The 16261-nt window shown below is 42.9% G+C and overlaps 1 protein-coding gene across 1 annotated transcript in view; it reads left to right on the top strand.

Moving 5' to 3' along the window:
• The first annotated feature begins 3948 nt into the window (after positions 1-3948).
• The window catches only part of klf7 (KLF transcription factor 7), a 96268-nt gene continuing 83955 nt past the window's right edge, over positions 3949-16261 (top strand). The window contains exon 1 of the mRNA XM_062962518.1: positions 3949-4666. Within this exon, the coding sequence (XP_062818588.1) occupies positions 4472-4666 (195 nt within the window). The 5' untranslated portion in view covers positions 3949-4471. The remainder of the gene's footprint in view (positions 4667-16261) is intronic.

Below are 16261 nucleotides of genomic sequence, written 5' to 3'. Positions count from 1 at the left end.
GAACATTATATACTGTACACTAGTTGTCATCACAAACCAGCATAACCGGACAAATTGTGACTCCTCTCAAGAATTTCTTGTTACTACCATGTACAACAATCTATGGTACGTACATTTACCAATCCTGCATGCTCCGGTGTTCTGTTGGCGGGCATGCTTCCAAACAAAAACTTTGCTAGGTCTTACTTTCGGGGGAGGCCTTATATTGAGCAATTCAGCAAAACCTCTACTAGGTCTTATTTTCTAGGGATGTCTTATTTTTGGGGAAACAGGGTAACAGATGTACACAGTACTCTAAATGAAAAGTGAAAATCATGTGCCCCTCCAGATGTTTTCAGATTGCAGCTCTCATCAGCCCTAACTAGCATGTGTGAAAACATGACAGCAAATGGGTTGGGAAATACATGTGGTTATGGCTGGACAGATGAGAAGAGCTGGCCAGTCACACATTGATTCAAAGCAACCAATTTTTTGACTGGATGCTTAAATTTACCTAGAATAGAAAATGACAATTTGGTTTTCATGGCTTTTGAGTATTCATGTGGTCCTTCATTTGACCAAGCAACTTGGTCTACTGATGCCATTGTTAATTACTATCCAATTGATTTCAGTATATACTAACTCTATATATGAGAGATCACTCTACGCTTTGGGTACCAGCAGCCTGGTCAACTCAGGGACATGGCATTCTTGATTGAGTTGATATTGGTGGAGCCCTCTTCTTTTCCTAGGTAAAGGTAAAGGTTTTCCCCTGACATTAAATCTGGCTCTGGACATTGGTGCTCCATTTCTAAGCCAATGAGCCCGTATTGTCTGTAGACACCCCCAAGGTCATGTGGCCGGCATGACTGCATGGAACTACGTTACCTTCCCGCCGCAGCGGTACCTATTGATCTACTCACCTTTGCATGTTTTCGAACTGCTAGGTTGGCAGAAGCTGAGGCTAACAGCGGGAGCTCACCCCACTTCCCCGAATTCGAACTGCTTACCTTTCAGACAGCAAATTCAGCAGCTCAGCAGTTTGATCTGCTGTGCCACCGGGGGCTTCTTTTCCTACAGACTTCTATTTCACCTAGCATTAACATTTTCCCCAGAACTATCTTATTTAACACCGTATGGATTTTAAAATGTCACAGAATAACTTTTTCTGACCAACCATGAAAAACACTAATTTGTTCTATATTCAAATTGCCTATGAATTGACAATGTTGTATCTCATTGTTTGTTACATTCAAAACTGTCACATAACCTAGTCTACTCAGTTTGGGGTAAATGAAAGACTCTCCATTGCTTCTTCACTGCAAAATAACATGGCATGTTTTCAAATTTCGGATGTATATTTTTAAAGAGTATTTTGCCTATTATGTTGTTGATGCTATGTGATTTCAAGTTGTGGTTTACTTAGCAAGAAGGGACTTGCCTTTGCAATCTTCCTTTGAGGCTGACAGAGTGTGATTTGCTCAAGGTCACCCAATGGACTGAGCAAAGATTTAAACCCTGTTCCCCTAGTCCAGCACAAGTACAAAGATCCATACACACAAAAATTGTGGTCAATGTAATCTCTTGATCATGCTATATCAATCTGTATTTTTAATTATTAAGAAAATTGAGTCTTGTGATTTAACAATTTGGTGATTTCAAACTGTTCAATATCTGAAAAGGACTGGAAAGTATATGGTCTAGAGTTGCATTTAGGATTACTTCAGCATACTTTACTTCTATATAAAATAAAATGTAAATAAGACCATTTACAGAATAAATCTAACACTAATAAAACTAACCCACATTTATATTAGCAAAAATTTAAGCTTCTTGTGCTGGTTAGAATGCAACCAAAGAGGTGTACAGTGACAGTTTTTTGCGCATTTGCCCTAATGTAACAGACTTCTGGCACCAAATATGAAATCACATTATGCAGCCTGCTAAATACAAATAGTTTCCAAAGAAGTATCTGTATTAGTCTGTTGAAGTATATTAAAAGGAGTGATGTAGGGATCTAGCACCTTTAAAATTATTTGATTTTTTATGTTAATATGATATTTCATGGATATCAATTATTTCTTCATATGTAATAAAGAGTGTTATAAACACTCTGTATTACGCACAACAACAATCCTAATTAACTTGACTCTCTCATCAGTCAAAAGCAGTCCCACACTGCCCATTGAAAGACTGGTACATTTATGCTGGTTAAAATTGTTCTTTATTTTATATATTGTATTGTTCTTTTGTGTGTGTTTTGCACTACAAATAAGACATGTGCAGTGTGCATAGGAATATGTTCATGTTTTTTTCAATCTATAGTCTGGCCTCCCAACAAGCTGAGGGACTGTGAACCTGCTCTTGGCTTAAAAAGTTTGAACACCCCTGACTTATGAGGAAGTGCTCCTTGGCCGGCCTGTAAAAGGTGCCTGCCACACTAAGTACAGGCAGTCCTCAAATTATGGACAAGGTAGGTTCTGTAGGTTTGTTCTTGAGTTGAATGTGTATATAAGACAGAACAGGTAAATGTTAAAACTGTAACTCCTGCCATCTACCTATCTATCGCATTGCTGGAATCACTAGGTTGCTGAGAGTTTTCCGGGCTGTGTGGCCATGTTCCAGAGGCACTCTCTCCTGACGTTTCAACCACATCTATGGCAGGCATCCTCAGAGGTTGGAAACTAGGCAAGTGGGGTTTATATATCTATAGAATGCCCAGGGTGGGAGAAAGAACTTGTCTGCTTGAGGCAAGTGTGAATGTTGAAACTGGCCACCTTGATTAGCATTGAATAGTCTTTCAACTTCAAAACCTGGCTGCTTCCTGCCTGGGGGAATCCTTTGTTGGGAGATATTAGCTGGCCCTGATTGTTTTCTGTCTGGAATACTGTTTTCTGAGTGTTGTTCTTTATTTACTGTCCTGATTTTAGAGGTTTTTTTAAAAAAAATACTGGTATCCAGATTTTTTTTTTTCATTTTCACGGTTTCCTCCTTTCTGTTGAAACTGTCCACATGCTTGTGGATTTCAGTGGCTTCTCTGGGCCCTTCAACACACCATACAACCCCGAATATCAAGGCAGAAATTCCAAAAATATCTGCTTTGAACTGGGTTATCTGAGTCCACACTGCCATGTAATACAGTTCAATGCGGAAGGGGTTCAGCTGTGTGGAAGGGGCCCCAGAGTGTGGTGGAGTCTCCATCTCTGGAGGTTTTCAAGCAGAGGCTGGATCTGGATGGTCCTCTCCTAGGAACACGGGCGCGCGCGCTCGTTGACTAGAAAAGCCTGCTCCTTCCCAATGGAGAGCCGCGCGCCTACGGTAGGTGCGCTTCTGCTACACGGGCGCGAGATGCAGCGCGCGCCCCCCAAAGGCTCTGCTGCTGCTGCTCCGTCAGCCAGCCAAGGTCAGCAGCGCGCGGCAGCAGTCCAGCGCGCGCGCCCCCTTGCCTCTCGGGATGAGGCGCAGAGAAGACACCAGCAAGGCTTGTTTTAATGAGGCGTCTTCCCATTCTCTCCGGAACTTTTAAATCGGGAACATATATATTGAATATATATATAAATAGGCGCTCCAATATGAGAGCCAACGTTCAAGACCTGCCTCATTTTCATTTCACGCGCTCCTTTTTGGATATTTGCATGCAGCGGGCTTGGAGAGCCCTTCGCACACTCCTCCTCCCTCGCTTTTCCTTAGTACCACGCGCCCGTCTCTCTTTCCCTTTCCCAAGCCGAGCCGTGCGTCCATGTTTATATAGCCCTCTAAAAATAGCTCCCCTTACACTTCCTTATAAGGCGGCAGCCGGCCAGGGCTTTGAACCAATCCCCGCGGCTCTTCCGTGTTAAACTCCGCCCCTCGCCGCCGCTGCGGCTTGGGATTGGACGGCAGTGACTTCACGCGCGGCCCCCTTTGGTTCCCTCCCCTTGTTTGCCTTACATGGTCACGCGCGGCCTTAATGGACGGTTTCCTCTGCGCGAGAGGGAGGGAGGGGGAAGGAGCGCGAGGAAGAGGGAGCCAGGAAAAAAAAAAAAGATGGGCGCGCGCCTCGGGAGCGCGCGCGCCTGAGAGCAAAAATGCAACCTCCCCAAAATAAAGCGCCAAGATTGCATTCAGCCGCGAGCAGCAATGCAGAAATAGATGGCAGTCTGGTGTCAGTGAGTTTGCAATCTCTCTCTCTCCCCCCCTCCTCATTTCTTTCCCCCTGGTCCAAGAGCTGGAGTCAGCAACAGAAGGCAATTCGCTCCTTTACTCCCAAGTGGAGAACTCCTCCACTGTAACAACATTGACGGCTTCCACTCCACACGCTTTCCTCATTGGGTGCTGGATGGGTCCCTGTTTAGTGTTTACACCTTTTTGCCCCTGAATTTTATTTTTTTGCCTTGATCCGCCTCTTTCCCCCCAAAGTGTGACTACAAAGCCAAGTTGAAGACAGACAGACACAGAGAGGTTGGATTGACTGGGAGCTCTTTCTGGATTTCCCCCCCTCCTCTCGGTTTTCATGAACAGGACTAGAAGAAGCCCACCAGGAAATTGCCGATGCGACCCTAAAAGGACGAGGCTGGTTGTCTTTTGCAGTGGCTTCAGCTCCACCATGGATGTCTTGGCGAGTTATAGTATATTCCAGGAACTGCAGCTGGTCCACGACACCGGCTACTTCTCCGCTTTGCCCTCCTTGGAAGAGAACTGGCAGCAGGTGAAGCCTTTCTTTCCCCTCCTTCCTTCTTTCCTTCCATCCCTCAAATGCAGTGTTGCTTTCCTGCTTCTTTTGTGTGTATGTTTTATGTGTCGTCAAAGGCTTTCATGGCCGGAATCACTAGGTTGCTGTGTGTTTTCCAGACTGTATGGCCATATTCCAGAAGCATTCTCTCCTGATGTTGCGATTGCATCTATGGCAGGCATCCTCAGAGGTTGTTGGAAACTAAGCAAGTGGGGTTTATATATCTGTGGAAGGTCCAGGATGAGAGAAATAATTCTTGTCTGAAGCAACTTTGAGTGTGGCAATTGGCCACCTTGATTGGCATTGAATGGCCATGCAGCTTCAAGGTCTGGCTTCTTCCTGCCTGGGGGAATCCTTTGTTGGGAGGTGTTAGGTAAAGGTAAAGGTTTCCCCTGATGTTAAGTCCAGTCGTGACCAACTCTGGGGGTTGGTGCTCATCTCCATTTCTAAGCCAAAGAGCCGGCGTTGTCCATAGACATCTCCAAGGTCATGTGGCCGGCATGATTGCATGGGAGGTGTTAGCTGGCCCTAATTGTTTCTTGTCTGGAATTGCCCAGTTTTCAGAATGTTGTTCTTTATTTACTGTCCTGATTTTAGATTTTTTTAAAAATACTGGTAGCCAGATTGTGTTCATTTTCATGCTTTTATGGTATATTATGCAGCTGTGGACAAGTCTACTTAGGGACCACCAAGCGCAGCATTGCCCAAACATGAGTCAAGGAACACGAAAGGCACTGCAGACTAACTGAACCAGAGAAGTCAGCCATAGCAGAGCACTTGATGAACCAACCTGGACACAGAATATTATTGGAGAACATAGACATGCTGGACCACTCTCACAACCACCATGTCAGGCAACCCAGAGAAGGCATTGAAATCCACAAGAAGCATGTGAGCAATTTCAACAGAAAAGAGGAAACAATGGAAATGAACAAAAGCTGGCTATCAGTATTTTAAAAACTCTAAAATCAGGATAGTCAATAAAGAACAACAGGGGAAATCCAGGGATGAAACAACCAGGGCCAGCTAACACCTCCCAACAAAGGATTCCACCAGGCAGGAAACAGCCAGACCTTGAAGCTGCAAGGCTATTCAATGCTAATCAAGGTGGCTAATTGCAACATTCACACTTGCCTCCAACAGACAAGAGTTCTTTCTTCCACCCTGGACCTTCCACAGATATACTCCACTTTCTTAGTTTCCAACAGACCTCACAACTTCTGAGGATGCTTGCCATAGATGTTGGCAAAGCATCAGGAGAGAATGCTCCTGGAACATGGCCATACAGCCTGGAAAACTCACAGAAAACCTGTGTGTGTTTTGTTTCCCATTTTCTCTCCAGTTCCTCTTTCCTTTTCCTGTCAAAAGAAGCAGCAGGCAGAAATGTCACCCTGAGCAGCACTTCCAAATTCCTTCCTTATGGAATAAGCCTAAATTAGGCAACATCTGAGTCTTCGGGGAAGTTCTTTGGAGTCCTTTCCATAGCATACTCTGCGTATTTTTGTTTAAAGCAATATGTGTGTGTGTGTGTATGTATGTGGGGTTTGTTTCCAGAAGTATCATCTGAACTGATTCTGTAAGGAATGGGGGGACGGGGACGTGCTGAGTATACGCATTTCCCCCTATAAAATGCCCTTTTCCCAAGCCCTGTGCCAAAATGATTTGATGCATTTTGATAGTTTTGATCCATGCATAATATCCTACTCCTCGCCAATAATGTGTTGCTATCTATAACTCATTTTTCCATTTTTTGGGTACTTTATGGAAACTACACATATATACATACCACATACACGCACACAATGCACATATATACATGTACATGTGTGTATACCAGTATCTGTCTATCATACGTCAATCTGTCTTCCTCCCTTTTCTTCTTGTGTGTTTGTTTAGGGGTTCATTTTCAACCACTATTGACAACTAACAGCTGGTGGGATAGGTTTTTCCTGATTTTTAAGGTAATTGGGATGTCATTTCAAGCCTTATTGTTGGAGAGACATGGGGCCCTTCCACACAGCCATATAGCCCAGAATATAAGGTAGATAAACCACAATTTGAACTTGATTATCGGAGTCCACACTGTCCTATAATTCAGTTCGATGTGGATTTATACAGCTGTGTGGAAGGAGCCTTGGCTGTAGGAGCTAAGAATGTAACTAAGCATCACCTCTGGAGTTTTTCCTTCTTAAAAGAAAAAGATCAAATTGGCCCTGAATGGTGAATGTGGGCTTAAACAGAGTGATGCTCCCAGCTTGTTTCTTTCTGCACAGCCAGTGAGCGCACGTTTGGATGCCAGAGGGGTTAAGAAATACTTCCCAAGCGGGAAATTGGGTAATGAGGTTAAACTAAATGGGGAGACAATGCTGTCAGGAGAGATGGGAGCACAGAGAGAGAGAAAGAGAGGAGCGAAGGACTTGCATGAAATCTGTGATTAGCCTCAATACAAAGATGGAGAAGCGGGAATGATTAGAAAGAAAGGCATCAGCTGGGACTGGGAGCTGGTGGAGAGAGCACATGCTGGCAAATGGGACTCCTTGTGAAGAGAAAGAGGATAAGGCTTACTGTAGTATCGTGCTCTGAGTTGGGTTTGGTGTCAAAGTCAGACGTGAACCTTTTGCATTTAGCAAACTATTAGGGAGAAACCTCTGGCCTGGGTGGTGAACAAGACATGCGAGTGTTCAGAAGCATGTGGCCGCAATTGAAATTGACACCCCATCCCCCATTTTACAGCGATATGTTGGCTGAGATTGTAGATTTCTGGATTTTTTAAATCTTCCAGTGATTCAGATGCCCTGAGCATCATTTTACAATATGCCTTACACAGTGTGCATCAATATCTGTATATCTGGATCTTATTGCTCTAAAAGTGGGAACCATTTACAGCGTAGCTGCTCAGTATTTTAAGGCTCTCCCATTAGGTTGTCCTTGTAGTTCCTGCTTTCTTTGTGCAAAAGTAAAGTGTTGCAAATACATCTCAGCCAAGCAGACAGTTCAAGTCTACTTCATTCTTAAAGGATGAGGAGCTTTTTCTGTGGAGTTGCTTGTTAGGCATGCTCATTGATGAGTCACATCTGGTTCTCTTTATGTTTCTCCTTTGAGCAGCTGATTCATTTGGAGAGGCGAATAATTCCCCACTTAACAGTTCTTCCAGTTTGCTTCCAACAGTGTCCTTGCCGTTGAATCAGTTGCATATTAATAACAGTCTAGACAGTTCAATGGGAGATAATCTGTTGACATAGCCAGCACGCCTGGGGCAGATACTGTATGCCACTCTACTGTAAAGAGAGGATGCTGGCTGTTTTCTGCAGTACCAGCTCGAGTCTGCTGTGTATACGCTGAGTTTGAAGGAGCAGTTTGCCACTAGTAGTGCAGGTACGCATGTGTTCGCCATAAATCCTTTAGTCAGGATTTGCTTTTGTAGTTACACTAACCTTTCCATGATATCTTTTTTTTTTGGGGGGGGGGGGTTCTCTTTGAACACTTCTGACAAGTGATGCTCTTCTAAAAACAGTTTACAAAACAATCCTTTAAAAATTGTCCAGTGCTATTGTCCTCCTGTTTTCTGTACTGGGAGAAGGAGACAGTTGACACAAAACCTTCCATTTTGGCCAAAGTAAAATGTGAACTAGAGATTTCCCATGTGGCACTTTTATAGCACATGTCTGTTTCTCTAAGCAAGTCCCACTGAGTTCAGTCCACCTTGCTCCTAGGGATGTGCGTACAAGCATGCAGTCAAAAGCCATTCAATGATGGTGGGATGGGAAACAACCTGAGAGGGAAGCAGCCATAGGAAGCCATAACTGATCTGCACACAATTTATATATCTACTGATCTCACTCTACCCCATTTCTTATATTTTCCTCTATCTGCTTATTTTTAGAATCCAGTCTACTACAATTAGGGTCATCATATTTCAAATATGTTTTAATAAAGGATTTTATAGAAGAAGATACTACCATGTTGCATAAAAATATTTCGGAAATTGTTTATTTCCTGGGAATGGAAGGCTGCACAATTCACCCAATAATTTCAGACCTTATTCTAGCATTTTTCAAAACACTTCTTTGCCTTTTATCCAACTGGTATATAGCAAAACATTGACATAACACTGGGAGGTTGAGAAATATCTGGGGGGGGGGGGGGCAGGAAGAGTGGTTTTTAATTTCACCTTCCCTTTGTCCCCAAGGCCAGCCGACTACAGAGTTTAGGAAAGCTGTTCCAAAGATTGCTTGAGTTGTATTTATGAGAGATTCCAGCCAAGCAAACTCCTTTGTGCTCTCCTTGTTTCCACACTCACATTCTGTTGTTGAAGGGCAACACTTCATTTGACTCTTTTAACAATAACAACAACAACAGAAAGTCTTGCTCAAATGACAGTTCGTTGCCTAAGCAAATTTACCAGCAGAGGGTTGTAGATTAAAAATGAATGAGCTGTAAGTCCTTGGTTCAAATCTTATCTCAGTCATGACCCCATTGAGCCGCTGTGTCAGCCTCTATTGCGTATATGGAAAAATAAGCTTACCACATTTGTGTATGTAGACTGGTATTGTGAGTGAAATCTATGTGAAGTTCTACTAGACTGCCTGGAAAGCCCACCCCATAAGCACTAAAGACGTGATCCAGTTTTTTTTTTCTCGTGTCAGGAGCAACCTGAGTTGTTTCTGGTGTGAGAGAATTGGCCATCTGCAAGGACGTTGCCAGGGGACGCCTGGATGTTTTGATGTTTTACCGTCCTTGTGGGAGGCTTCTCTCATGTCCTCGCATGGAACTGGAGCTGATAGAGGGAGCTCATCCGCGCTCTCCCTGGGTGGGATTTCAACCTGGCAGCCTTCAGGTCAGCAACCCAGCCTTCAGGTCACAAGGCTTTAACCCACTACGCCATGGGGGCTCCTTGTGATCCAGTTAAGCACTTCAGTATCTAGCTCACATGAAGCATTTGCTTCTATCTCTTCCATTCAAACCAGTGGGAGTTACAGATCATCAACTTACTTGCTGGATTCTGTCCCATGTTGTATGATAACATGGGGGCAGGCTAACTTGCATTCAAGAAATGACTTTCAGGTTGTAGCTTTTGTAATGCCTGCTTAGATGTTTGAGCATGAGTGACAGCAGAGGAGAGCTACTACAGCAACAGTGTGGGGTCCTCCCTCCATCCCTCCTGGCTTACTATTTTGTGGCTACTGAATTCAGAACAGGAAGAGTTACATAGACTCTGTAAGTGTCATCACAAGGAAAAGGCCTCCAGTTCTATGGACTGTTGCAACAATTCCAGCCAATTGCTAAGTAATCTCTCCCTTCTCCCCTGCCCCCTCCTTTCCTAATGGCTTGGAGGAAGAGGAAGTTCTTCGGTCTCTGCTTCTGAGAATTGGTTGTGTGGAAAGTTACAATGAAATAGTTTATATATAACCCAGCCTCCTAAATGCACAGTAAGCCAACTTGTGGGTGGAAAAATGTGAATACCTTTCTCTCCATGTGCATGTGTGTTTATGATTGATTGTGAGGATAAATACATTTGGCATGTACTCTTGTTCCATACTTACAATAGGTCTGAAGAGAATTTTGTTTGGATCGAACCAGAGTCAAAGTAGGCAAGTTCTGCACAGCTCCTGATGGGGCAGAATGAAAATACAGCAGGCCCTCTGTATCTGCTGTTTGGTTCCAGGATTGTGAATACCAAATCCGTGCTCAAGTCCCCCTGGATACAATGGTGTAATAAAATGGTGCCTATTATAGGAGCCCCGGTGGCGAAGTGCATTAAAGCACTGAGCTGGAGACCGAAAGGTCCCAGGTTCAAGCCCCAGGAGTGGCGTGAGCGACTGCTGTTAGCTCCAGCTCCTGCCAACCTAGCAGTTTGAAAACATGGCAATGTGGGTAGATCAATAGGTACCGCGCTGGTGGGAAGGTAAGGGCGCTCCATGCAGTCATGCCGGCCACATGACCTTGGAGGTGTCTACGGACAACACCGGCTCTTTGGCTTAGAAATGGAGATGAGCACCACACCCCAGAGTCAGATATGACTGGACTTAACATCAGGGGAAACCTTTACCTATTATATAAAATGACAAAAATAAGTTTTGCTGTTTACATTTTTATTTTGGAATATTATCAAGCAGTGAATGATTGAATCCGTGGCTACAGGATCTGTGAATGTGGAGTGCCAACTGTGTACAGCATGTTCTAGCAAGTGATTTTGATTTTTTGGTTCATGTATCATTTTAGGGTCTTTAGGTGGAGCCAAGTCTGAGACTTTCCCCAAGCAGTAGTAACTCCAAGTCTCTCCTTAGCCATGGACTGTCTTAGTTATTTACTTTCTCTGCTTCTGTATGTTGTCCAATAGATTGGCTCTGGTTTTGTTGGAAGGAAGACCACTGTTTGCTCCACTGCTTACAAATATTGCACAAGATTCAAGGAGTTCAAAGCAATGGCTACATTGTATTGGACGCTCTGTTAAAATGTTACAACTTGCATGAAACCATAAAGATTTAGAAGGATCCTGCATTGGGGGGTGGGAGTGGGAGGAGATGTTTTGTGGGCAGGAAGAGCTTGTTATTTCTGGCCAACTAGTGTATTATACATTTAGTTTACCACATGCAGCTATTTTGGTCTTAATGGTCAGTGGAATCAGAATGAAAGTTCACCATGAACGCAATGAAGCTTTCTTATGCGTGCCTTTAAGATTTTGACTGGAATTTGGAATCATTGCCTGTGATGTGTGGAGGGAAAAGTCAAAATGGGGAACACATCAAGAGCATTTTGTCTTTAGTTTCTTCTCCTCCCGCCCCTGCCCCCCAATATGTCAGCTGTTGGAGTTGGAGCAGATCTTAAGAGCTCTTTGAAATAGCCTAGGCCAGTGGTTCTCAACCTGTGGGTCCCCAGATGTTTTGGCCTTCTACTCCCAGTAATCCTAACAACTGGTAAACTGGCTGGGATTTCTGGGTGTTGTAGGTCAAAATACCTGGGGACCCACAGGTAGAGAACCACTGCTCTGAAACGGTTCAGAGTGTGCTTTTGTCATCTATCACCTATTTCTGCAATGATCAGTCCATCTCAAGTAATATGTTCTTCAAATATAATTTGAGGAACATCTGTGTATTTGTTGTAACACTTTAACACCCCTTCAAGTCTCATTGAGAGATACATCTTGATTCCACTGTAACTGTCTTGATTGCACCCAATTCCTCTTAGGATTTGCAGTTTGGTTGGAGGCTCCAAAAGCAAGTTCTCTGGTTGAGGATTCCAAAGGCCCCTCCCTCAGTTGCCAATCGCAAGACTCCACAGGCTGTCTCCATGACAATTAAAATGAAATCATAACACTATAAATATGAAAGGTCCCTTAGTATCCACAGCAGCTCTCCTTGGCCTCTAATCTTCAAGATATGTTGACTGAAATTCATATAATTCTCAGTAGTTGTAGCTTAAGATGATGAGGGTTCTGTGGCAGAGAATCTATAGTACATATAGAGGCAAGGTCTTGTTTAGCCATTCATGTTTTAATAAATAATACCTTATATTTTCTTGCTGGAGATGTTTGGGAACTGAGAATGGGATTTTCTGCAGTAATGGGACTGTTTAGACACAGGAGGTGTCTTTACTGTAACAGCCTGTTCAGCGGTTAGTGTACTACAGCCCTCCAAATGAAAACATGGTGAGGACATGTACTGTTCCCAGATTGTGGAATTCCCACTCATAGTAGTTGTCCTTTTTCTGCTTGCAAGCAAGATGTTTATATTTAGATCAGTGGTTCTCAACCTGGGGACCCAAGATATTTTTGACCTACAATTCCTAGAAATCCCAGCCAGATTACTAGCCATTAGGATTTCTGGGAATTGAAGGCCAAAAACATCTGGGGACCCCAAGTTGAGAACCACTTATTTAGATAGAAATCTGGTCTTTAATTCATATGACAGAAGGGGCTTCTAATGTCATGTCATGTGCTTTTATGAAACCCCAGAAGATATCAAGGGATATTTTGTTTTAAATGTGCTTTGCTTTACATGGTTATGGGCGGCGCCGGCTACCTTGCATCTTGTGCTTGGAGAAAGGTAGAAAGCAATACATATAAATGAATACATACAAAATGCTACGATGTGAAAAAGTTTAGATTTCAACTTTCAGAATTCTTCACTCCACATTAGAAATTTGGAGGCTAGTTTCTCAGACTCTCCGTGGTATGCATAGAAACAAGAGTTTGCATTTGTCCAACTGTTTCTGGAATATAGCCAGGCCATAGGAAAACAGAGCTGTGGACTTCCACAATCTTATCACTCAGGATATTTTTCAAGCACTGCTTGCAAGAGATGTTCTGCGTGTGAAACATCTACTTTTCCACTGAGCTATAGAGTCATGCAGTGGGACCTCTGTACCCTGTCTTCTTTCATGCCCCTTATTTCAAGCACAGAATGCATCCTGCAAAACAAAATGATACACTCCAGTTTGCTAACTGCCTGCATATTTTCAATCTGCTAAATGTGGAATCACTTGACACAGAATTTGGTAATGCTGATGTGTAGCTGTGGGCATTTTTTGAAATAAAAATCAAAGAAACTCCAACACGGAATGAGTTGAGGGAGATGTGCTGTTATGTGACAGCACTGCTCCATGTGTTATGGAAATTGTCTGTATGCTGCAAATACCTGCAGATTGTATTGTAATATTTGTTGTTATCTGCTATCAAGTTGGCTTTAACTTAATATGATTCTGTGAGGGAGAACCCTGATCTCCACAGCCCTATTCAGGCCTTGCTGTGCTTTCCTTACCAAAGCCAATCCATCTCTAATGTGCCCTTCTCCTGTGTCTTCTACCTTCCACTTTACCAAGTGTTTTTGTCTTAAAACTGGCAGACATAATTGCTTACCATTTCTTTTTTGGCCAAGTGGACATCTTATGTACAAGGCACAATGGCCCAAAACTGCCATTTGTGTCCTATTTAACATTCAGTCAAAACCAGGAAAGATAAATATATCTTGAACATGATGGGAAACAACAAACTATTTTTCTGTAAGGTTTATGTGAAAAGGTCCTTGGATTTGGATTTGAATTGAAAGGTACCTGGGGTTGGCAGAGTATCTTAGGATGGTGTGTAATTTCCTCTGGGCCTCTCATAAGAACTGAATTCATGTCAGTAAGGCAATCCAGAATACAGAATGAGGTACAGCATTTCATCAGGTAAAGGCTTATCTGTTGTTTTTTAAACTCCTGTGGAATCCCACGTTCTTTGTTCTCCTGGTCAGAAATATGCTTAATCTATTCTCTTCCAATTTTTCCAGTGCTCCTGAAAGCTTAGTGAAAGTGCTTAGAGAGCAATGGAATGTAAAGTATACTTCTTTTACAATGTCTTTTCTCTGGTTTGCAATCCTTGTTGTTTGCTTTCAAGTTGTATTTGACTTAATGGCGGTGTAAGGTGGCCCTATTATGGCCTTTACTTGACAAGTTTCTTCAGAGGGGCTTGTTATTGCCATCCTTAAGGCTGAGAGAGTGACCTCCAAAGACCACTCCAAAGTGTTTCCATGTCCAAGTGGAAATTTGATCACACTGGTCTCTGGGATCATCATCTAATACTCAAACAGCTCTAATGTTTTGTTTGTTCTTATTCTGTATGTGGAGGGGATGGGTGATAGTATTGATGTAATTCACACTTGGTTCTGATCCGTGGCATTTGATCATGTGATAAATCTTAATGCCAGATGGTTTTTTCCCCACACTTTGAGCTACTGAGCTTCTCATGTAAAAGAGTGAGGAAGTAGGAAGAAAAGCCTGCTTTGGCTAGCCCAGAATGAGTGAATACAAAGTCACATCCAGCAGCCTGGCTGTTGTCATTTGGCGGGGATTGGACAAGACAAGGGAGCCCTCCACATGACAAGCAAAATTAGCCTACCTGGTTGGAAGTTCTGTTGCATAATAAATTCTTAAGTAGGTGTTGCTGTCAGCTTCTCTGTTCATTGCTTATTCTGGGAGAAAGATTGGATAAATACATATAAAGACATGCTGTATATAGTTTGGAAGAAGAGGCGGTTGGCAGTTGCTTTGCTCAATGCTATATCATCTCCACCCATAGACACACCTCAAAGACAGCTTCATGCTTTATTGTCAAAGGTTTTTGGGAAACACTCTGTATGGAGTTATGTGCTATCTCTTAATAAAATATCTGTTATCCAGTATTTATACTCACAGACTTGAAGCGAAGAGGAGAGGGCATGGGTCTAGCTTATCTGAAAGACTTTTATCACCCAATATTAGTCTGCCTAAATATTAGTGTGCCTAAATATTAGGATCTTGGGAGGAGGGCTTTCTCTTAGTCCAGTGGTTCTCAACCTGTGGGTCCCCAGGTGTTTTGGCCTACAACTCCCAGAAATCCCAGCTAGTTAACCAGCTGTGAGAGTTTTTGAGAGTTGAATGCCAAAACATCTAGGGACCCACAGGTTGAGTCCCACCACCACAGGTTTGTTAACTGAGGATGAGGGAGAAGGGAAAAGGTCTTCTTGATGGCTGTTGTCAAGCTGTCAAGTTCTCCTTCAAGGGAGGTTTGGTTGTCCTTCTCACTGCTTTCTTCCCGCCAGTAGGCAAATACTATTTTGACTGTTAACTGCCAATTTGTAAATCTTTAATTGGACTGTTTTGTGTTGTTATTGTTGTGTCCCTTTAACCCATTTTAAATTAATGTTTTTTTATTTTTATTTTTAGCATTTTATTTGCATTATAACATGTTCTGTTCTACAGAAAAAATAATAAGTTCATTTAATAAACCAAGACTCTACGTGCATTCCAAGAGTTGTCTTCAGTTTGAATTCTCACAAACTGTAGTATTTTAGCAAGTTCTTATCTGTTGGTTTCAGAATTTTCTTTTCTGACATGTTTACAACCCAACCTGGAGCAAGGCCAAAGAAAATCTGTCTAGGATCCTTGCACTGACTTAACACTGAATAAATATGGACGCAACTGTTCTCTTGGTCTTGTTGGTTGGGTCAAAGGCAGTTATAACCCTGTGGTATTGGAAACCCTCTCTAGTCTTCAGTTGGTGTTACTGTACAAGGGTAATAACTTTGCAGTGGCCTAAAGCCTTGGTGTTCTGGGCAATATGGCCATGACTAATCTAGCAGAACTCCATTAGCCGTGAAACAGTTTCACATTTGGCATCCAGAGCTTCTTTTGCTAGCTGGCCAGGAACTTTCCGTTGCTGCTGGACAGGAATAAATCACGCTGCAGACATTCCTTCCTGCTTGCCATCCCCCATTGTTCTCAAAAAATGGCATACTTGGCTGCTCCATAAACAAAACTCATCTCCTTTCATATTGCCATTTCATCTTGGTTCCAATTGCTGCAAAACACATTTCTAAGTGCTTATTGCCCATCATGCCTCTCTGGGAGTTGACTTCCCAGAACAGCCACCTGTGTTGGAAATTGCCGCAGAAGAAGCAGCCACACAAAGAGCGAAGCATAACAAAGATTCCTGGCAATCTTCTGTTGCCTTTTGGCTACAGCAACTGTATTGGAAATTGTAAACTGTGTTCCAATCGTAGTAGTTATCTAGAGAGGTAAGAGTTCTTCACTTTTTTTAAAAGGAAAAAAAAA

Source organism: Anolis carolinensis, chromosome 1 (genome assembly GCF_035594765.1).
Source record: "Anolis carolinensis isolate JA03-04 chromosome 1, rAnoCar3.1.pri, whole genome shotgun sequence".
Taxonomy (NCBI): Eukaryota; Metazoa; Chordata; class Lepidosauria; order Squamata; family Dactyloidae; genus Anolis; species Anolis carolinensis.
Note: the sequence above shows the minus strand (reverse complement) of the source record. Positions and strands in the feature narration are given on the sequence as shown.